The sequence below is a fragment of the Osmerus mordax genome, chromosome 16 (assembly GCF_038355195.1).
Source record: "Osmerus mordax isolate fOsmMor3 chromosome 16, fOsmMor3.pri, whole genome shotgun sequence".
NCBI classification, from domain to species: domain Eukaryota; kingdom Metazoa; phylum Chordata; class Actinopteri; order Osmeriformes; family Osmeridae; genus Osmerus; species Osmerus mordax.
The window spans coordinates 12,109,419-12,132,291 of NC_090065.1; the positions used below are offsets into that span (position 1 = coordinate 12,109,419).

At 42.9% G+C, this 22,873-nt stretch overlaps 3 protein-coding genes across 4 annotated transcripts; 2 read left to right on the plus strand and 1 right to left on the minus strand.

The window, feature by feature from the left end:
* Positions 1-122: 122 nt before the first annotated feature.
* Positions 123-4,698, minus strand: LOC136959050 (UAP56-interacting factor-like). 2 transcript variants are annotated; one of them, XM_067253256.1, is made up of 9 exons: positions 4,481-4,698; positions 3,807-3,929; positions 3,531-3,703; positions 3,228-3,361; positions 3,050-3,122; positions 2,872-2,927; positions 1,528-1,602; positions 1,306-1,435; positions 123-730 (listed from the first exon to the last, which is right to left on the minus strand). In XM_067253256.1, exons 1-9 carry the CDS (start codon positions 4,551-4,553, stop codon positions 629-631), a joined length of 939 nt encoding a protein of 312 aa, XP_067109357.1. In that variant the 5' UTR covers positions 4,554-4,698; the 3' UTR covers positions 123-628. The 2 variants fall into 2 exon arrangements, with proteins under 2 accessions (XP_067109357.1, XP_067109356.1); XM_067253255.1 differs by having other exon boundaries at positions 123-733.
* Positions 4,699-10,651: 5,953 nt separating this feature from the next.
* Positions 10,652-14,809, plus strand: LOC136959140 (cytosolic 5'-nucleotidase 1A-like). The gene is made up of 5 exons (XM_067253390.1): positions 10,652-10,774; positions 12,649-12,775; positions 12,960-13,073; positions 13,167-13,357; positions 13,545-14,809. The coding sequence occupies exons 1-5, from the start codon at positions 10,664-10,666 to the stop codon at positions 13,869-13,871; spliced, it is 870 nt and encodes a 289-aa protein (XP_067109491.1). The 5' UTR covers positions 10,652-10,663; the 3' UTR covers positions 13,872-14,809.
* A 127-nt stretch (positions 14,810-14,936) lies between these two features.
* Positions 14,937-18,729, plus strand: cpdp (CPD photolyase). Its single transcript, XM_067253389.1, has 10 exons — positions 14,937-15,134; positions 15,276-15,628; positions 15,731-15,879; positions 16,081-16,263; positions 16,484-16,642; positions 16,761-16,959; positions 17,294-17,446; positions 17,565-17,686; positions 17,829-17,988; positions 18,187-18,729. The coding sequence occupies exons 1-10, from the start codon at positions 15,124-15,126 to the stop codon at positions 18,333-18,335; spliced, it is 1,638 nt and encodes a 545-aa protein (XP_067109490.1). The 5' UTR covers positions 14,937-15,123; the 3' UTR covers positions 18,336-18,729.
* Positions 18,730-22,873: the final 4,144 nt, after the last annotated feature.

A 22,873-nucleotide genomic window follows, 5' to 3' on the forward strand; every position in this document is an offset into this window, starting at 1 on the left:
GATCAACTCTGCCACTGAAAAACAAATACAAATATGTTGTTTTAAACAGTCAGCTAAACAGTAGTTAAATACACAACAACATTGATAGGCATTGCAACTTGCATAAGTTAGAAAAAAGAGAATGTTGAGCAATTGTTTATTTAAAACATTACAAAAAACGACCAATTTTTCTTTTAAATCTTCAAAGCACTTACACATTATTCACAGCTCGAACAAATATCCCTGGCACAACCTCTCAAAGAAAAAAACTCTCTGGGTGGCCTTTACAAAGATAGTACTGCTGTCCCACTTCAGGTGAAGAAAACATTGTCCATTTCCTCCTGATACAACAGACAACAGACCCTAAACACAACACAGACTGTAATACAGTGTGAATGATTCGGATGCCTTGATTGAAAATAGAAAGGTTGTTCCTCTGTGATAACGGCATCTCAATTTTGAATAGTAGTGGACAGGGTATTCTTATTTCTCCCACTGACCCCTCATCAAGAGTAATTCAAGACCGTTGGATTCCATCCTTCAAAACTGTTGTTGGGGGGGGGGGGGGTGGAATTGGTCATTGTGTGAGAGAAAGGTAAAAGGATAGAAAGGGCCGTTGAAGGGTATCCCTTCTTCTGTTTGTCCTGGACTAAGCGACAGTGACAAATCGGCTGCCTTTGCTTGCTGTGGAAGTTGTGGCAATACGCTGATCTTTGAGAATCCGGAATCGCTCATTCAAAGTCATCTTTGTCTGCTGTGAAGAAAAAAAACAAATGAATGAGGAAGCTGGCATGGTTTAAATATCAGACGTTACATCTTCATTTTCACACACAGACATTAAACCAGTAGATAGTGATAGGAATACATACATGGTGATATCAGCACATTTGTGGTTTCAGTGACCGTGAACAAAAGAAAGATTATGATCTTAGCAAGTCGATGGCGAGCTGGCATTAAACTAGATGGCGCTGCATGTGAAAAGAAAGTGTGTGATGCATGTGCCTATTTGGTTTGTGGCAGCACATCAAAATACATCACCATCTAAATGAACCATATAAATCTGTAGTAATTAAAAAGGATTTGCCATGACAATCTAAATCAACAGTTTTTGGAGCCTGTTTTTAAGTTCCTGTGAAAGGTCAGCTGTCGACACCTCAATGTTCCTTTTATACTGCCAGTAAAATTCTCTTGGACTAGCTTAGAAACGTTTAGATTCTAAAGATTTGTCAATGTGAGAGTAAAACTTTATTTTTGTTTGATTTGTGACTGGTCGCTTTTGATCGCAGCCTCAAGTTCAACTCCAGCGCCAGCAGTGGTTGTTCTCACCGGTTTCCCCACACTGTTGATGTCAAATTGCAGAGGGACTCCCTTAGGTGGCTTCTTTTCCTCCACAACTTCCATCTTGGGTGGAGGTATACTGGGTGCTGGAGGGTGTAGGGACCAAGCGCTTGGAGGCCTGGTAAAACAAGACGTGAAACAGAGCACATTTTGAGTCATGAGACTTGGGCGGTGGCATGTGATGCTTGTCATGCAGTAAACAGTACTCACTCTGGCTGTGTTCTGGCTGTGGGGTTGTCAATGGACACAGTGAGGATTCCACTGCTGTTTGTTGATGTACGCCACCTGGGGGAACAATTAGGTAGATGCACAGCTTTTTGTCTGACTGTGTCCTCCAAAGAAGGATCCATTTAAAGATCCTGTAAAGCAAATTCCATGATTTGCTTCTCAGTACATTGTATACGTGTGAAATGAGTTCCTGAAAGCATGTGCAAAGGGCGAAAACTTTGCCGCACTGAAATGTGGAGTTGGACCGTAGAACAGTTTCTCTTCCGTTTTCAGATCAGGTTTTAAAGGGCGGGGCCAACATTTTTCCTATCTACGTCATTTTGACCCATCTACGTCAGATCACTGAATGGTTCCTCCTGCTGTACTGTTATTGTAGCCTACATCAGCTAGCTAGCTAGCTTCAGGATGTCTCCCTCCACCCCAAACTGCATCTTCCCTGGATGCCAAAACTTCAGCTGCGCTGCAACACTATTTAATTTCCCTATTGATGAGGAAAGGAAAAATAGGTGGATTGATTTTGTGAAGAGCCACACTGATGGAAAGCTTCGGATAAACTCCAACAGCCGCCTCTGCAGTGACCATTTCACAACATGGACCACAGACAGACGGGGTTCAGGGACACACTCTTGCAGCGCGGAGCAGTACCGAGCATCGCCCTCCCGGCCGTTCCTCCTTCGGTCGCACCTGGACTATCCACCGCTGCCAACAGTTCATCACTCAGTTCTGTGTGCTTGTTATAATTATAATAGATTACTTTTCCAGAGGTATCTCTGCTATGAGTTAGTGCAAACCGCTAACTTGATATTAGGCTACTCGGTGTAGAATGATGGTATTTTGGTGAAATGGTACAGCTAATGTGCTAGAAGTAGTTGGAGAGCTCTGGTGTCCATTTTTACTCCTGTGTTACAGCTCAGGGGAACATTTCATTTATATGCATCTGTATGTTTCACTCATTGAACAAATACATTCTAATTCTATACTGTTTTGTTTGGCTTGACGTAGCGTCCATTATCTGGGTCGTAGGTAGGCAGCGAGGGGCGGAGCTTCAGCTCCTTCAGGCGACACGCCCCCCTAGTCTCAAGCAGAGAAGAGTGCTGATTTTCTCACTATTTCAAAGCCTAATTTAACATACTTGTCGGTTTTTTCATTCAAATTTGGATGGGTAGTTAAGAACACATTGTTCTGTGGTGTGGTGAACTTAAACTCGTTTTCAATTCCACTTTACAGGATCTTTAAAATGTCATAAATGTGACATCAGCAGATGTTCAGGCCGACATCCATGGAATTTGGGGTGGTTGAATATCAAGCATCAACTCAAATACTTACTGCCTGTTTCTGCCTGAAACAATGGGTTGAACAGGCTTCTGTACTTGTGTATGAACCTAAAAGAAAGAAAAGGTTTACAGATGCGGCACTCAATCCCACATCTTTACAGGATGTCGAGCCTGTTTGGTATAAACAGTCATGGTCATAAGCAATGTCAAATAGACCTTTGAACTCATACCTTGAGCCCCCTTCGGGACAGAAACGTGGCTTGACGGGCATCTCTCTGAGCCTGTTGAACTGGAGGCAAGGGCCTGGTTGGATTGGAGACATGATTAAAACAAACAGAAATTGGTCCAGAAACTAAAAATGTAATCATGATGGTCACTAACGAAGACAAAGAAATCAGCCAGCCTCACCGTCTCTTCAGCTGAAAGGGCCTCCGGGCTGCTGTGTTGGGGCCTCTTTGCATGTCAGTCGGCCTGTGTGGTCTCATCTGGCCTTCCAGCCTTCTGTACTGGGTATTGTTGCGTTGGACAAAAGGGCGTGACTTCTGTTAGAGACGTAATTGGTGAAGATTGAGTGGTTAATTAGCGGTAGCCTCTTGGATCACTCAAGTCCCTTCTTTTTAACTACTTTCAAAAACACATGGCACTTCCACAGGAAAGTGAAGTGTGTGGATTCTGAAATACGTAGGAGATGAATCCAGATTCCCTTGCTACCTGATTGACAGGCGGTCTGTTGAATGGACTGATGCCTTTCTGTAGAGAAGCTGTCCTCCGAGCAGCCAGTCCAGTGATGACCCCTTGCCCCCGACGTCGACCTGCTGGAGGTGGAATCTTCCTGCCTCGAACACCAAACCTTGCTGCCTTGGCTCCTCTAGTTACACCTCCTCCTGGATATGCAAACCCATGTTGTCAAACAAACACTGTTACATGTGTATCCACAGGTGTCATCTGTAAGTTATGACTATCCAAATCCAAAGGACAAATGCAGACCTCTTTGAATTGGTCCCCCATTTCTGGTTGCAACTCCTCTTCCCTTGGGAAACTGGCCTTTGAGATTCCCTGTGCTCTGTCTCCGTGTTTGTTGCTCTTTCTTGTTTAAACGAATAATGTCGTCTATAGGGACACAGACATATGTTAAACAAACAACAACAAAAACTCAAGTCGGTTCAATTCAGGCAGTCCATCATAAAATAAATAATACAGGTGCTGCACACATCTCGTTAAGTCGGTAGCACTAGCTAACATTAGCTAACATGAATTCATAAAGCTACAATATGTGATTCAGTGCTGCCTTCGATACGTTTATTGCGAGAACGTTGCATCTGACACCTTGACAGGAAACAGCAAATATTCTGATGTCTTGTTGCTGTGTTGGCATGAAACAAAACTAGGTAGCTTGAAACTCACGACACTTTGGAATTCTCAAACATGATGAAGAACCCGTTTGGAACTTGCCTTCGTGTAAACTAGCTAGTTAGCATTAGGTGTGCCAGATTGTAAATAAACAAGCCCGAGCATTATGGTAAATTTGTCTCGGAAGCTTGCAAGGCAACAGTAAACGGGGACAGTAATAGCAATGTGTTCTGTATTTACTAGCCTGGCTGCTGCTGTTCAGTTATGTCGTGGATCTTTCCAGATACATTGTTTGCAGCGTGAGGCCTCACCTAATGACATGTCGACTTTATCAGGTCCGACTGAGTTTCTCCCCCGTCCAGAAGAAAAACCAGGGTTGCTCATGATTCTGAAATCGGTAAACGAGTGTGATAAGCAACAACAAAAAAGCAACTGCAGCCAGCTACCTATTACAAGTCAGTTTTGTGTTGAGTTGTTTTGCTTGCTAGCTACTTCCGTGGCTACACAGTAGATGACTAGAGTAAACGAGTCTCCGGTTGGTTGCTTCCCAAGATTTCAAAATAAAAGGTATTGATGTATAAAATAGTAGATTACGATGAGTAAACGAAATCCTGGTAGAAACATTTAGATTAAATTCAAATATAATATAAATAATCATTCATTCAATAACTGTCAATTTAGTAAAAAAAATTAGGTCAAAAGTGCACAGTGAGGAAAACTGTAATTATATTGGTAGACCTACCTCAATATGGGATGTGTTTTAATGGATTCCGTGAATGTCCATTTTTTCTACTACAGTAAAACACGTCCTGTAACTATGTAGACTAAAGACGTATCAATATTGTGACACATCTCTCACTCCTGAATAAATGTAATTCCCATTTGATTAATCTCTCCTTGTATATTTGTGTACCAATCACCCCCATGAGTCCAGGGCACAAGGGCCAGACTTTCTCCCTTATTGAAGGTCCAATGGTAGGCTACACGTTTTTAAGCTCTCCTGAGTATTTATAGCGTATATATAAATTGGATTCGATTAGATTTATTAGATTTCTTTATTGTCTGTTATTCAAAGATTTTTTTTCTTCCGTAGCGTACAACAACAACTTTAACATCAAGGACACACAAATGTACTAGGCTATAACATTTTGTACAACATACACATACAAATATATTTACATCATCAGTAAAAACTACCAAAAGGAATAGGGACAAGAAGAAAAACACATGAGAAATCCATATCGAGCCCCCCAAACCCCCCCCCCCCCCCCCCCCCCCCCCCCCCCCGTCAAACCTATCTTCCCCAGTGCTTGTACAAGAGGCTCATAATCGCCTCGTGTCAATAGTATTCCTTTGACACAAAGATAACAGTATTTATAAACACATATTGCTTTTCTTTTTACATTTGTGTTTTTTCACTGGAAACTCCTCATAATTTATAATAAAAAAATATACATATGTATTCATATTTAACTAGCTACTACGTTTAATGTTAATCGCGATTCGGCCCAATCGTTCAATCCGAACATGCAGTGAGTGTGCCACCGAATTTACACATTACATTAGTGTAATGCTCTTATTCTGAAGGCATAGTAGCTAAACCTGACTGAGAGGCCAAAATTAAGGTGAGAAACCTTAAAGATCCTGTAAAGCAAATTCCATGATTTGCTTCTCAGTACATAATATACGTGAAATTAGTTCCTAAAAGCATGTGCAAAGCGCGAAAACTTTCTCGCACTGAAATGTGGAGTTATAACAGAGAATGTCTAATATTGGGAGAACTGTCACTCTCGGGAAACTTCCGGGTTCTGAACTGGTTGCAGTTCCCCTCGGGTTCCATATGAGGGCACTAACGAGCGAGTGCAGAATGAATGGAGGTTTATGGAGCTATATCCAGAGAATGTCTATACCATATAGGGTTAGGGTTAGGGTTAGTTAACGGCCAATATACCATTGAACAGTTTCTCTTCCGTTTTCAGCTCAGGTTTTTTATAGGCGGAGCCAAAACCCGACCGATCACAGCTAGACGGTTGCATTCTGTTACTCAGCTGGTATGATCCAAAGACAAAGTAATAATACATAAAACACTCAGACTGCAGGTAGGTCTGTTCTGAAATCTGCAATTGATTTAGCTAGTGTTGCTGTTGTTGCTAAATTCAATCAATTCGAAGGGGCGGAGATTCAGCTCCTTCAGGCGACGCCCCCCCCAGTCTCAAGCAGAGAAGACTGCTGATTTTCTCACAATTTCAAAGCCTAATTTAACATACCCTATCCTACTTGTCTGTGTTTTTTTTTTTCATTCGAATTTGGATGGGTAGTTAACAACACATTTTTCTGTGGTGTGATGAACTTAAAACTCATTTTCAATTCCACTTTACAGGATCTTTAACAGTATACTTTTTCTCATACATCCAATGGGTCTTGGCAATCTATGCCATGAAGCATGTATGTGTATACATTGTGTGTGTAAATGCTTATGGTATTTTATGTGTGTCTTTAGTCATCTTTACTTGTATGTTTGGTGTGTGTGCGTGTGTGCATGTGTGTGTGTGTTTGAGAGAAAAAAGGCCTTAACCATAATGCTTAAGCAATGCAGGTCCATCTCTAATAATAATTGAAAAAAGGTACTCTGTCTCAGCTCATCCCCCACACAGTTTGTCTGTGTGATCACGGCTGCACCTGTGGACGCAAATGAGGTGGGAGGAAAAATTGGGGCTCGCCTGTTAAACTGGTTTAAGGAAATGTTATTGCCTGCATGCATAGACACCAGATAAATATATGAAAATGGTTTGTGAATTGTTGAGCGTAATGTATCATTACTGTTTAATTCAGTAGGTTCTAACTCTTGCCAACCTGTCTCTTTGATGTGTTTGGCAGGATCAACACAGGTAGACAAGTCATTCATTCTTCAAGGGAACACAACTTAGCTGAGCCCAGTGTGAAATACACTCCAAGTCACTCCCTGTGGCGTAAAAGAAGTGAGAGCAAACACTTGAAAGCTTGAAAGCCATGCACTATCCGCTCAGAGGTTCCTTTCACCTCTGAACCATCCATTCTGATGGAGGTGGAGGCCGTCCTCCAAATCTAGTCATCCCATCTTATAATTTCACCATGCTGCCCCTTAAATAAAAACACTATAGTCCAATGACTTTATATGATCCCTATAATCCCTTTTTGACAAGTCACTAATTTGTGATTTGGATTCCTATAAATAGATTACATTATAAACTAATTCTATACTACAAAACAGAAAGTGTTCAGTGGGGATGCAGGAAAGTGATTGTGTTTAGAAAAAGTAGTGAAACCACTGAACGTTTTGGAATTTGAATGCATGGTTGTTGGAGAGGCTGACGTGAAAAAACACGCCCTGTGCATTTAATCCTTTGTCATACACAGCTTTGCTTCAGGAGAGGTACAATTAACCAAACTACCATCAAGAATTGTATGACTGTCTCTTGTCTGAATAGTCAACTGATTTTGTCTCAATATGTCCTTTGCTACTGTAGATTTAAGTAACCTGCCCCCTACCTGGTCTGCCACTGAAGAAAAACAGCTAGCCAAAGAGGGGTCTTCACCTTGCGCACACACAAAGAGCTCCCTGGACACAGAAAACACCTCCCTCGTTGGTTCGAGAGGGTCCGTGTGCTTCTGTTCAGTACCACAGGGGGACAAACTAGCTACACTGTCCTCGCGGAACAAGGGGCCCAACACCGTGTCGTCCAAACCAACCACATCATCACCCAGCCTACGAGACTGTGAACGCGTAACCACGCAGGCCGGAAACACAGAGGACAGCGAGCTCTCCTCGGGCACCTGTGGAACATCAAACACCGCCAGCACTGGCAGCACTCGACCCCCTGCAATGTCGTTTCCCAGTATCAGTGAAATACTGGCTACAGCGAGAGTTGGCTGTACCGCAACCCTGAACCGTCCACTAACTAGTTCGGTCTTCAAGTGCACGTAGTGTAAAGGCACCGGCACATTACCCATCTCAATACCCTGAAGCAGGATGTTGTAGTGGCATGAGGACTCAACAGACCAGGGCAGCACACCAGAGAGAATAACAGACTGTGCTGCTCCCGTGTCTCTCAGAATCTGAACGGGAACACGCTGCTGCTCATCGTCGGACAGAGAAACAGAGCCAGTAAAAATGAAGGGTTCGAAACCACTAGTTGGGGACAGGGAAGGGACCGGAAACAGAGGCTTAAGCAAGCCCACAGGCTTAGGGTGTCGGCCGGGATGAGGGGCGACTGGTCTCCGCTGTAGCTACATACAGTCGGCTATAACATGTCCCGTTCGATGGCAATAATAGCACTCCCGCTCTTCGCCTGTGTGAGGTGGGATGGTTGCGAAACCACGCTTAAAACAGGGGGCTGCGCGAGGGCGCTGCACCCCAGTTGGCCGACTCTGTAGCACGGGGAGTGAACAGTCTTGTGGGTCAGAACAAAGTCATCAGCCAAAACTGCAGCCTGGGCTAAGGACGCAACCTTTTGCTCCGTTACATAGACCACTAACCGGTCAGGCAGGCTGTTCTTGAACTCCTGTATTAGTACTAAGTCACGGAGAGAAGCAAAAGAGTCACAGCCAGTGGCCATACACCATCTGTCGAATAAGGTTTCCTTCTCTCTTGCGAATTCCACAAACGTCTTGTGTGGACTTTTCTTGTGGTGTATACATTTCTGCCGATAGGCCTCAGGCACCAGCTCATACGCCTGTTGAACAGCAGCCTTCACGCATTCATATTTCACACTCTCCTCGAGAGGCATAGCCGAAACCACCTCCTGTGCTTTACCTGTCAGCCTGCACTGCAGCAGCAGGGGCCACATCTCTCTGGGCCAGTTCAGTGAGGCTGCAATGCGCTCAAACATGCTAAAGTACGAGTCAACCTCAGACTCTCGAAACGGCGGCACCAGGGCAATGTTCCGGGTAATGTCAAACTGGGCAGGCGGAGCACGAGGCTGCCCAGGATCAGAAAGAGGCGACCGCACCTGAACCAGAGCTATCTTCTCCTCCGACTCTAGTTGCCGCAGTCTGAACTCACCCTCAAGCTTCTTTACCTCTAGTTTATACTCGTACTCTGCCTTCCGAGTGTGCTCTTTGTCAGTCTTCTCCATCTGGAGACGGGCGATTCGGAACTTAACACGGGAGCCCTCTCCCGAGCCCGCCGGCGACAGGGGCTGGGGTTCAAATCGAGGCGAAGTAAATGGGGTTTTTACTTCCTCACCGCCCTCAACACTAACACTTGCTTCAGGGGAAGGCAGCACCTCCCTTTCTGTCAGTGCATCACAAACGCCCTGTTTGAGCACCGCCTTACTTTGCCCTTGGCTACGGGCAGATCATAATGGTCAATCAACGCACACAGGTCAGCCGTGCAGCACTGGTCCAGCAGTTTGCTGGACGGTGCGTCCAAAAACCGTTGTACGATTGTCGGAGCCATGACCAAACACAAAAACACGCGAAAACACACAAACCTAGCTAGCTGCAGCAGACCAGTACTACAGTGGGCAGTCCAATGTATCATGGACGAGCTACGCGAACTGAAGAAGGCTTCCGATATGTCTATGGGCAAAGGAGGGTCTAACCACTAGCAGCCAACACAAACGCAGATGAGGGTGTCAATACAACCGTGTGTTTATTATACAAACAGATAAGGCGTCACAGGAGAACAAGGGGACCATGAACGGTGCCAAAGGAATGAAAACAATAAAAGTGCTAAATAACCTGCCTAACCCAAATAATGCCTCTCTATCAAAAATTACATGGGGCGACACCGTTCCTTGCCTAGTGAGTAAGGCAATCCGGATCGAGCACGGCGATCCTAGCCAATCGTGGACAGCCACCTGCAGACAACGACAGGGAGGAAAACGAAAAGGAGGAGCAAACACAACAGGGCAGACCAACACCAACTGCAAGGCCCTACAGGCCGTAACAAGCATACGATTGCTGTCATTACAGAAGTGCAATAGGTGTTTTGCAAATATAGAAGAGCAAACTGACAAGTCAGCATTAAAATTTCCAATGACAAAAACACAATTTGAACCACTTTACTCAATGTAAGAATGAACAAATGCTAATCTGTTCTGAAATTCATCCTCAGACTGGTAAGACTCATGAGGTGATAATAATAAAATAAAGTAAGTAAATATGTGTGTGTGTTTGTGTGTTGGGGGGGTGGATATGCTATTTTCAATGTCATTTGCAAGTTATAAAGAAATCTAAACCTGTTATTCAAGTTCAAGAACGAAGGATTTGCATAATAAATGTGCCTTATGGATCATTGGTAACGTAGACGCCCATGTGAGCTATTCATTTCATTATTTTCCGTTCCTGGGGCAGCAGTTAAAAACTTCATTTATTCTACACAAAATAAAAGTAAAATTGAAAGATAACCCTCCAGTAATGAATGACAATGGAGAACAAAAAGTTGGGGTTGAAGAAAAAGTAAGTAATTATTTGTGTTTTAGAAGACTGGATTGTCTCGCACCTTATTCGACATGGATGCGGAGAGAGAGATATTTGAGGAAGGCCTCGAGAAGTATGTTCAATATCAACAGAAGAACAAGGACAAGCCCCTGAAAGCAGGGGTTGCGTTTCCTTTTGTGAAGGTAATTCTAATTACAGGATGCCCCATTGAAGGCTTCCATAATTTCTTAATCAAGGCAGTGTTGTGTGTCTTAGAGACCTGGGTGTCTAGTGTACAGTCGTGGCCAAAATTATTAGCAGTGCCAAATTGTATTTTTTGCAAAGTATACTGGTTCAGTATTTGTAGATTCGTGTTTTAACATGTTTCTATGGTATATTGGAAAACAATAATATGTTTTGAAGGCTTCTATTGGCAAACACATTCAATACATGCGAATATTCCCCCTTTTTATAGCAATCAATCTGCTCTTAAAATCCAATCAGAATGATAGTGATTTCACCTGAGAACTCGTTCACATTTTCCCATGTGCTGATGATATGATTTAGTGAAATTATGTTAGCTGGTCATTTTATGCCACGGCCGAAAAACAGTAAAATTCGTTTTTTTTTTATATATTAAATTGTTTGGGGCCAATGAAGCTTTTATTTCAAATGTAGGGGGTCAGATGGCTGAGCGGATAGGGAGTCGGGCTAGTAATCTGAAAGTTACCAGTTCGATTCCCGGCTGTGCCAAATGACGTGTGTCCTTGGGCAAGGCACTTCACCCTACTTGCCTCGGGGGAATGTCCCTGTACTTACTGTAAGTCACTCTGGATAAGAGCGTCTGCTAAATGACTAAATGTAAATGTAAATCCATCTGATCACTCTGCACAATAATTGAGTAACCATGTGAATCAACACCACAACTGAAGCAGCAAACCATGCAAACACAAAATGTATGTCCCTGCCATTACTTTTGGCCATGACTGTAGATGTGTTCAGCCATTCTGTTCTGTTCAATTACATCGTATTGTATCCACCCTGCATGCAAATTACTTGGTTAAATAATCTACAAACTTTGAAAGGAGCATTGTTCTTCTTTCAGGCTACTCATAAGGTACAATAATTGTGTTGGCAGCCGCTATATTCTCTGATAATCTTTCATCAAAATTTTCATTTTGTACATGAAACAATGCCTGAAAAAAGTTCAAATATATGGAGGAGCACCTTTTAGAAAGTGGAAAGTTATTGAGCTTCTACCAAGCTCTCTTAACCATATGCTTCTTTTAAGAAAAACATATTTACAGAAAAAAGCAAATACATATGCTGAACATTCTTAAACCTGCCAGCCTTCTTTTAAAGTCACAGAAAACGTTTATCTCAATAAAAAAAATATAAAAAAAATTAGAATCAGCCTAAATAAAAACATATTATGCTGGAACCTATGGCACTCGATGGCCAATGAACATGTCATCAAGTGTAGAAGATGGGGAGTTTGCGCTCTGTTTCTGACATGATTAAGTTGACATTAAAAAACGATAACAATTCATTGTTGTCAGACCTTATGAATGAAATGAAAATGTTGCTACTATATGTCACGGCCACAGCCGTGCCCCCCTGTTTTTGGTTTTGCCCTGCCCTAGTGTTTCGCTGTGTCTGTCCTTGTCTTCACCTGTGTCTTGTTCAGTGGTTTCAGTTCTCGTTAGTCTCATTGTGTCCAGTGTGTCTTGTTTGGTTCTGTGTATTTAGGTTCCTGTTTTGTGTCCAGTCTTTGTCTTGTCCTTACCATGGTTACCGTGAGTTCCCTGTTTGTTCCTGTTTAGAGAAATAAAACCTTTTGTTTGAAGCTATGCCTCGCTACTCTCCTGCGTTTGGGTCCTACCCCAGCACTCCGCGTGACACTATATGGGATCTGCATATGTTGTCACAATATGGTGATATCAAACAAAAGCAATTAGCTTACTGTATTTACTGTGCTTACAAGCGTGTTATTGTATAATTGCTATCACAGTCTGTCAAAACACACAACCAATTCCATCATTGTTTTATAATCCTTGTGTAAATTGTAATCTAACAGGCTTTGATGACAGTAAATTCTCAGTTGAAGGAGCTCTACCCAGAGAGTGAGGAGCTATTTAACATAGTCTTGATGTATAACCAGGATTCGGTTAAGGAGCGCCTTAACTATAGTATCAATCACTATGGTAAGCAAAATATACTTTACTTTAGCTCTCCATATTGTTGTAAGCTTCCTAATTCTACTAGGTGTCATGCTTGCATAGTGGCTTTTGGGCCACTGTTACCTTCAGTATTTGATATATTATTGATGCTGATGTTTGTCATTGTTTGGATTTTTACCTGACTTTGGATTGATATTACTCCTTGCAGGTTTAACTACAGATGAATTTCGCATGACCAGAGGAAGAAGCCCCATTGGCCATTTTAAGACCAACCTCTACCTATCTAAGGATGCTAAGAAAGTCAAAGAGGCCATTGGGGAGGGTTGGTGATTCTGCTTCTCATATTGTATGTCTGTTTTCCTGTGGACACTGTTCTGAAAAAAACCTTTTCTTTGTTTTTTCATGTTAAATTCAGGCATTGCTGCTGCCACCATGTTTAATCCAGACAAGATAAACCAGTTGAGCAACACCCAGTTAAAAGTGGCCTTTGATGGGGATGGTGTGCTGTTTTCTGACGAGTCTGAAATTATATTTCAAAAAAACGGCTTGGTAGCATTTTCTGAGAATGAGAAAAAGCTTGTAAAGATAAAGAAACCTCTTGCACAAGTAAATATTGAAGCTGTCTTTCCCATATGAAAAACTGCAATAACTTCTTTCAATGAAAAGAATGTACTTATTTAGGTTGAGGAATCTAAATTGAATAATTATATAATTAATGCAGATTTCACTTGGATTACTTTAAGGTATTTTTGGTATGCTGATTTGAAGTAATAAATCTGTCCTGTGTACTCAGGGTCCATTGAAGTGTTTCTTGGAGGCACTTGTGAAGCTTCAGAAGAAGTTCCCTGCTGAGAAAGAGCCTACCTGCCCCATACGTACCTACCTGGTAACAGCCCGCAGTGGGGATGACAGCTCAGGGACCCGTGTCCGGGAGACTTTGAAGATATGGGGCCTTAAGATCGATGAGACCCACTTCCTGGCTGAGGCACCTAAAGGGCCCGTTCTGCAGGAAATACAGCCACACATCTTCTTTGATGACAAGATATCAAATATTGAGGAGGCAAAAAAACTTGGGATTATCTCTGCACATGTGAATTATGGGATTGGGCAAGTACCATAAGAGCAAATTTATTGAGCAGCCTGCAAAAGACAAGTTGACATTTTATAATTGTTGAGTGCTTTTATCAATAATTTATACTCTTAAATGGGAAATAGGGTATAATTTACCTTGTGACACAGGTCCCCTGTGGCCTCAAGTCTTCTGTCCATGCCCCTTTGGAGAGACTATATCACCTCCCCTTTTTATTGAATTGAAAACATTTTATGTTGTCATCTTTAATATTGGAATTTTCATATAATTACCATACAATTATCAATTGAATAGCACAATTTGTCTTGTTGCAGTGTCACATCACATCATTGTATCATCTGTGTTGCACCCACACATTCCAGCTCATGCATTTCATTTTGTTCCTTGAAACCAAGATTAATTGATTCATCTCAATGTCAATAATGCCCACCTGCTTTATGCAGGTGGAGGATGAAGCTGTGTGCTAGCGGAAGGTACTGCTTTAATGCCACATTGTTGTGGAATCTACGTTTGGCATTATGTCTGTAGTGTTTGCGTGATGTGGCTTAACTGTGGGTGCACATGTCAGTTTCCTTTCTGTGAACACATTTCATGCTGTTTAAAATCAATATACATTTTGCTTTGTAAAATAATGTGGTGCCATGTCTCACCAGTGCACATACATTTTGCTGCATTGGATGATTTATCCTAAGGTGAATGGTTCCAACTGGGTGTGTATGTAAAGTCAAAAGTGTTGTATCTTTGGTATTTAACTTTTACATTCTATGAGTCTGATGGACTTGCAGTTTTTGAAGTATCTGTAGTTTTGGAATTTCACCTTTAAGTTTACCAAACAATTGTTTGTAGCTTACTTTCAAATTTGTTTTCTTGTTTTCCCCCTCCCCATCAAACATTGTATCTGTTCTAGTGGTGTAAACGTTCTGATGATAAATAAAATCATAAATAAAATCAAAATTAAATAAAGAATAAAATCGACCGGACGAGTCGGCTACCAAATCGGAAATGCAATACCACCAACATCCACCGGGGCCGCTGCCTCAAGCCGAGGGGTGGGGGTCTGCTACCTACATTTCAATCTGCACAAGACTGTGCTGAAGAAGAAGAACCGCCAGTTTGAGTTTCAGGCATATTTATAGTTCTATGGTTTCACGATACTGACGAGAACTTGAGGGAGAAGGATAACGAGGTTGTAATTCTTTGGTTTCCATGTGTGCCTGGTCGTTAACAATTGTGTTGCAGTTCTTATAGACGTTACGTGCTAACTACTATTGAATAGCAGTTAATGCTGCATCGGTAAGTAACATCCTGTAGCGCCTTGCCAATTAGCAATTAACATGTATCCAAAGTCAGCATGCAAGCTTGTCCTGTCATACAGAAGAATGCGAAATGTAAATCCCATGTTGTCTATAGCCTGCTTTCTGCTTGTCTACCCAGTTTGTTGCTAACCCTAGCACCAAGGCACAGCTTAAACCGTATAAACAGAGAGTCGGAAAACTTGAACTGGACAAGACTATTCTGCGCCCTGATCGCCACTATGCCAGCAGATAAACGCAAAGCTGTGTCTTCTAAAGCTGGTAATGCTAAGCAGAAGAAGTTGGTAGCAGTGAAGGAAGAGAACAGAGACAGGCCAGAAGGCTGGCTGCAGGACCAAGTGGACCAACAACGTTGTGATAAAAAGGACGTCCAGTTCAACAAGAAGCGCCTACGTTTCCTATCCCAAACTCAGAAGATAAAACAGGGTTCAGAGGCGGTACTGTACTGGATGTCCAGAGACCATAGAGTCCAAGGTGATCTAATCTCATATGTTTGTATTTTTATGCTTAACCTTTCTGGTAACATCATTGCTCCTATTTTAGTATTTATACATGGTTCTGACTTTTTTCTTTTAGATAACTGGGCATTGATCCATGCACAACAGTTGGCTTTGGCAGAGAAACTCCCGCTGAGCATATGTTACTGCTTGGAGGTACCAAAGTCTGAAGTGGCCACCATCCGCCATCATGGCTTCTTGTTGAAGGGGCTGGAAGAAGTTGCAAAGGTACGTGAGGGCCCTTGCTAATTGATCAAAGATTTTGTGAGGTATTCCCTAATAGTGGCTTTGACATCTGTTTTATTCCCCCAAAACCATAGTGTCTATATAGGAATTGTTAAAATAACATAGGGGGAATCTTGTTTATATTCTTAATTGAATGTTAGCTTTATATATACCTTTCATATGTTTTAACTCCCTCTTTGACAGGAAAGCAGCTCTCTGAACATCCAGTTCCACCTGCTCCATGGCTCTGCTGGAGAAGTGCTGCCTGGGTTTGTGACTGATCGCCGTGTTGGTGCCGTGGTGACCGACTTCTCCCCTCTCAGGACGCCTCTTCAGTGGTTGGAGGAAGTCGAGAAGGGGCTCCCAGATGACATCCCCTTTATACAGGTATAATAAACACTGGGATTGTGTTCCATTAGCCACAATGTTGCAAAATATTGGCTATAAAATACTTGACATGACATTACAGCTTACTTACTTACTATGAACATTGATGTCACTGTTCTATAACCACCAATCTTGACCCTGTCAGTTCATGTCTATATTTGATTTCATGTATTTTTTCTTGGACGTAATGTCAGATATCTCCAAATGTCCTTTTTTTCAGGTGGATGCCCACAATGTGGTGCCTTGTTGGGTTGCATCAAGTAAGCTGGAATACTCTGCCAGGACTATCAGGGGGAAGATAACCAAGCTTCTGCCTGAGTTCCTCACTGAAATTCCCCCAGTGGACAAACACCCTCATACAGCTGTTAGAAGTGCTAAGGTACCATACCTACAGTAATGCCTTCACCAAGTGCATCTCGCACTGTCTTTGCCTCCTGTTGATTTGCAGTTTCTTTGAACTGTTTGGTGAACCTCCATATTTTGTTTTTGCTTCTCAGCCAGTAGACTGGGTGGAGACGGTAGCATCTCTTCAAGTGGACAGGACTGTAGAGGAAGTGGAGTGGGCCAAGCCTGGGTCTGCAGCGGGCATGAACATGCTTGAGTCCTTCATCGACCTCCGCCTCAAACACTTTGCCACTCATCGGAACGACCCAAACTCCGCTGCCCTCAGCCAGCTCTCCCCATGGATCCGCTTTGGTCGGTGGAGTAGCCCCCAGCAGCTTGCTTTCCATTTAGAAGGCTTAGGCTATGCCCTAGACAACGGTTGTTATGGTCTAAACTGTCGTCTGTCTAAGCTACAAAAATGAGTTAATTTAGTCTCCCCATTTGCATTCAATATTATTTTGATTAATCTCTTTCTGTAGTGTTTATACCCACTTCAGCTCCTTCTACTTCCATCTCTTATTCTCTACCTGTCCCCTTTTACCTCCCTCACTCAATTCATTTCATTCCTCGCTTCACTCCTTGCTCCCTTCCTCCTCTCACATGTCCATTCTCTCACTCTCGTCCTCCTCCTCCACCCTGCTGGCAGGCCACCTGTCGGCCCAGCGCGTGGTTCTTCAGGTCCAGCGCGGCGGGAGGAACGCGTCTCAGTCTGTCTCCTCCTTCTCTGAGGAGCTGGTGGTGCGCAGGGAGCTGACGGACAACTTCTGCTTCTACAACAAGAACTACGACAGCGTCACAGGTGAGGCAGAATCGTTTGAGGTATTCGGAGCTGTCAGCCGTCCTCTTGGCTAGTATAAATGTGTTGTTTGTGGCGTGAATCAATGTCTGGATATGTTGCTGCTTCCTGCACAACCCAGGTGCAAGTGAGTGGGCTCAGAAGACCTTGAAAGACCATGCTAAAGATCCCAGGGAGTACGTCTATACACGCGAGCAGCTGGAGAAAGCGGAAACCCATGACAAGCTCTGGAATGCTGCCCAGGTAATATATTCACCTCCTGACCCCTAGTTGTGGAAGCAACCTCAGCTTAAATACCTACAGCTTAAATGCCAACATGCACTAGAAACATTCTAGAACGGTATGTTGTGGGTGTTCCTTTCATCTTGGTTGTGCTGACCTCCAGTATCAGGTAGTGACGCAGGGAAAGATGCACGGTTTCATGAGGATGTACTGGGCTAAAAAGATCCTGGAATGGACCTCCTCACCAGAGGAGGCCCTCTCCATTGCCATTTACCTCAACGACCGCTACGAGTTAGATGGGCAGGACCCAAATGGATTTGTGGGTAAGCAATTGAAGTGCCTCGACCTGTCCTCCAGATTAAAAACTAGGCCTAGTCTACCAGAAGTTCAAAGCTAGCATGTGCCAGTCTTCAATAAATGAACAGACAGACTGGGCTTTTGTAGTCCAGAGACTGTCAAGTACTTGAAAACCCTACTGAAATACCAATGTCATTTTTTCCTGTCATTCCCCCTCTCTGTAGGGTGCATGTGGTCTATATGTGGGATTCACGACCAGGGCTGGGCAGAGAGACCTGTGTTTGGGAAGATCCGTTACATGAACTATGCCGGGTGTAAACGCAAGTTTGACGTGGAACAGTTTGAGAGAAAGTACACTCCCAAGAACCTCTGAGGCTGTGTGCTCTGAAAGATCATCCTCTCCCTTTAACTGTCTTCTCTGCTATAGCTTCTGATTTCAAGTCGTTTGTTGCCTCAGGTTTGTTGTGTGCTTGGGTTGTAATGCCAGTTGATGTTATTTAGGATGATGTTCAACCAAATGATTATGATAACCGTGATAAACCAACAGGATAAGTTGTTATAACAGCCTTCAGAAGAACAGTTATTGAACCAATGTACTTGTACCTGGAATCAAAGTGAACTTTATCCTCCAACTTTTTTAACAGTTCTTTGAATTCACGTTTGAAATGTGTTAGCTCTGCTTTTATTTTTTTAATTTTCAAATTTGTGTTTTTATTTCTCTGATCTGCATACAAATAAAATACAGAAGCTGTTTTATAACACCGGGAGTGCTCTTGTGTTTCTCAGTCCGTGTCTCAATCCTGCTATCTAGTGGAGGAATGAGGCTGAATGCTATAAGAAGGTGAAACACAATTTAGCAAAACTCTTTTAACAGACCCACAATCCTATTGACAAACCATAAATAACATATACAGAAAATAAGATATCAGATAGACAGTTTAGATACATTTAGGGACTATAGATATATATTACAAATGTAATATGTTACTAATTTGACTTGTAAACTAATTTCTTCTCTTTTACCTCTCCTCAAACATTTATTGTGTAGGAGGAATGAATGTTCATAGGACCTTTTCATGGAGTTATGTTAACTAAAGTTCGGGAGGAAGATGGCGCACCAAGACTCCTCCTTCACTTCAATCAACTAATATGCATCAGCCCAGCGAAAGCATGGAGGAATGCGACCAAACTCCTCGTTCTCAATTATGAGTTCTGTATAAAGTCTCTTCTTGTCATTGTGCTAGCAGGTTATTGTTTGGCGTGCGTACACTTCGTTGGCACAGACCGCCGGGGCCGCCCCATCCTGCTGCAGAAGGGGCAGATGATCTGTAACAACTTCAACGAGGGGAGTTGCTCCATGTCTTCCTGCCGGAGCCTCCACGTCTGCTCCTTCTGCGGCGGGGCCCACTGTCGCTCCTCCTGCTCCCTCAACCCCACTGACCAGCCGGCCTCCTGACCGCCTTCAAGGCCCTTCCCATCCGCCCCGCCTTCTGGGTTTTTTTGGCGTTCACTGGCAGGACTCGTACTGCTTGCCGTCCCGCATCTACCCCTTCCGCCTCGACCCTCCCCTCAGCCCTGATGAGTCTGTGTAACCTGGTTCTCTCCGAGTCAGGAAGTCATGCCCTCCCTTCCAGCCCACTATTCACCACGGAATCAGGACACGTCGCCTCCCGTTTATGATTCCACCATCATCTGCGCCTCATCCTCGCCAAATCAGGCACTGACCCCTCCCTTTACTCAGCACATTCATTTAGTATCGGTGCGGACTCCTTGGCTTCCAGCCAAGGCGTCGCCGACCACACCATCCAGCTCCTGGGTCGCTGTGTGGAAGAAATTGGGATTTCCTGTGCTTACATTAATCACTAATCAATAGAACTAGTCATTGGATACTAGTTAGTATGTTTATCATGTAAGCTTGCTATTAATAACAGTATATTGTGTCTATGTGTCAGGTTAATAGATGTTCGGGGTCAGGAGAAAGTACTGGCTAAACGCTCCTTGTCATGACTACAAGGAGAGCTCCAACTATGAACTCTAGTGTGAGAGTTGTCATGTGTTGGGAGCAGTGAATCTTTTTCTCTGAGACTGTTGTAACGTCATTCCTGCCTGACTGTCACAATCTATGTTTACATTCTTGTGCCCTATAAAAGATGGTCCTCCGGCTTTCGGAGCGGAGAGAGACCTGGTTGAGACCTAAGCTTGGTGTTGTGTTGTCATTTATGGTCAGAAGACTGGTTTTCTCTCCCAATCTGCAGATTGATAAATACGTATTAAAATCCAGAACTTAACTGAACTTAGTCACTCCGTTTATGAAGAGACGGACAAAACACTTTCATCATCAGCTGGTCCTCCCAGGCATACCAGTCTTACGTCAGGACCAACCTCCCTGACCTTCACCACACTCAGGCTCGCATCAGCCTCGCTGCAGCCCGCTAGGTGAGTCTGTTCCTTTTGGGGATCTGCTTGAGCTGCTGCTCGGCCGTGACCCACTAGGACTCTCCGCCACACCCCAAGTTCGATGCCTGGTCACTATGCATGCACCCTTCACATCACCACCGTTAATTCTGTGCATTCTGTAATTACACTCTCGTCCTGGCTCTGCTACCAGCCTCCACGAACCGCATCAGGCCTGACTCTGCTACCAGCCTCCACTAAACTGCATCAGGCTTGGCTCTGCTACCAGCCCTGCTTCAATAAAAGCATATCTTATTCAATCACTAGTGTGTTACTGAACTCGTGAATTGGGTATAAACGAATTAGCCTAATGTCCCACGAGCTATAAACAGTTCTCTGCAGGTTACAATGCAGACAATAATTATACTAGTAATTTTATTTTTCGTAGATTGTGTTTAGGCTTTTCCCTTGCCTTTGTACTTTGTTTTAGTTTATTGCTAATTGTTTGTCTGAAGTATATTATTCCATTCAGGTTCTGTGTTGTCATACATCTAACTCCTCATGAAACTAATTAACAAAACCACCCTCTGGTGTGGTTCTGGGGTACCGTTTCATTTTATGAGATGAAACGTTTTTCATAGAACCTTGTCCTTATAAAGAAGACAAGGGTCCCAATTCATGAGCAAACACGCCTTCCATCCTGTCTACTCTAGGTGGGTAGTACCCAACTACTCTTACCCACCAGATGTAATTACCAGTGACAGAACAGCGGTTTTCATGGTAGACTGTGAAATGCCTTGAAGGAAAGTCCGTTTTCTATATCAAGGAAGTATCATTTCTCACTGTGAACTCAGAATTTTTCTGTAAAGTCTACTCAGTGAATGCATTTAGACGAATACAATCTGGGTCCTAATTGCTTCTTCAGGCTCATGTACTATGCAAATTCAAGAAAATAAAGCAATTCCCATGAGGTTTACAGTTCCAGATGTAAGCGTAGTGTTCCATGCTTATGGCATAATCATGGTTTACTTAGTAAGTAAACCATCCTAAAATCCTCATGGTCGGGTTTTCAGCATAATCATATGTGCTGAAAGGATTCCCATAAACAGTATGGAACAGTAAGCACACATGGAGACAAACAATCATGTTTTTATACATTATAACAATCAAATGAGTAACTCTTGCCAACATCCAGACAAAGGGTATGGAGACATAAATAGATATAGTTTTCAGCTAATCCTTGTCTGTGAACATTATGTAGGTAATGCACGCTGTGTTGACTAAACTGTAGAGGGTTGTTCCCATAGGGAATATTTGTCATGATTTAATACTATTTAACAATTTAAAATAACTTGATATAGTGGCACAGAAGAGTATCAACTGAAAGCTTCTGTCAGATTGATTTATTAAGTGAACCCACCAAGCGGCAGGCAAATCTAAACTGAATAAAAGGTTGGACCCTGCTGATGGCATCAAGCCACGTTGCTGAGCTTGAAGCCTTACTTGGATAACTGCAAGAGTGTGAGGAAATGCTGTTGGACTTATTCAAGCACCAGTTTCCTGCTTGAAAACAAGGGAAGTGTAGTGACCGCAGAATCCAGTTGGCTCTTCTGTGATTAAACTGTATCCAGATTTAATTTGGATTGAAATCATATGCAATGGACTAGAGGATGTCTCTTTGCGGCAATCTGCCTGTAACATGTTTGTGAAACATTCCAAAACCATTCATTGGCTGCCAGTGATCATTCATTTCAAAGAAATATAAAATCACCAGTTGACTGAGCAGCAAATCGTCATGTTCATAATGATTTTTCTCTCTGTCACATTTGTCACCATTGATTGCTGAAGATTTCTGCATAGCCATAATTATCTCTTGACCCAATGTGATTTCTTTTATTTGTAATTCCCAGGGTGTGTAGTCAAAGCTCACAGTGAGGGTTTTAAAGTTATTGTTGTGGCATCCCTGAGCATAGTTAGAACTGAGGACGCAGGGTAGAGGAGTACCAGAGCAGTCAGGAAACTCATTATCCAGCTTGCCTCTGGTGGAGTAAAACACTGTCTCTACTGGCACATCCCTGCCCATAGCGCTGTCACTCAACTTGGCAAACTGTGAATACAATTATTCCTTAATAGGCCATATTCTCAAGGGCAGCACAAAGACAAAGGGCAAACTTGTTCTTATTAAACTGTTTTTTTCAGAATAAAAGGATCAGTGAATCAAAAGAAGTCCTCAATTTGTCTTTTAAATGAGGCAGTGGGGCATTTGAATATAATTTGAAGACCAAAATAAAGAAGGAAGATCTATTTCTAGATCTAGATCTAAATCTATATTTTTATTTCACAGACTGTTGAGAAAGATAAGAGCAGAAAACAGATGACACATAAAAGGTACTCATACATATCGACCTGGTGAAAAGACACATGCAAGCACTCAATGCACTCAATGCACAGTACAGGTTAATCAATGTGACAAACTTGAGTGTCTGTTTCACTGTACTGTTACAGCTGGGTAGAAAC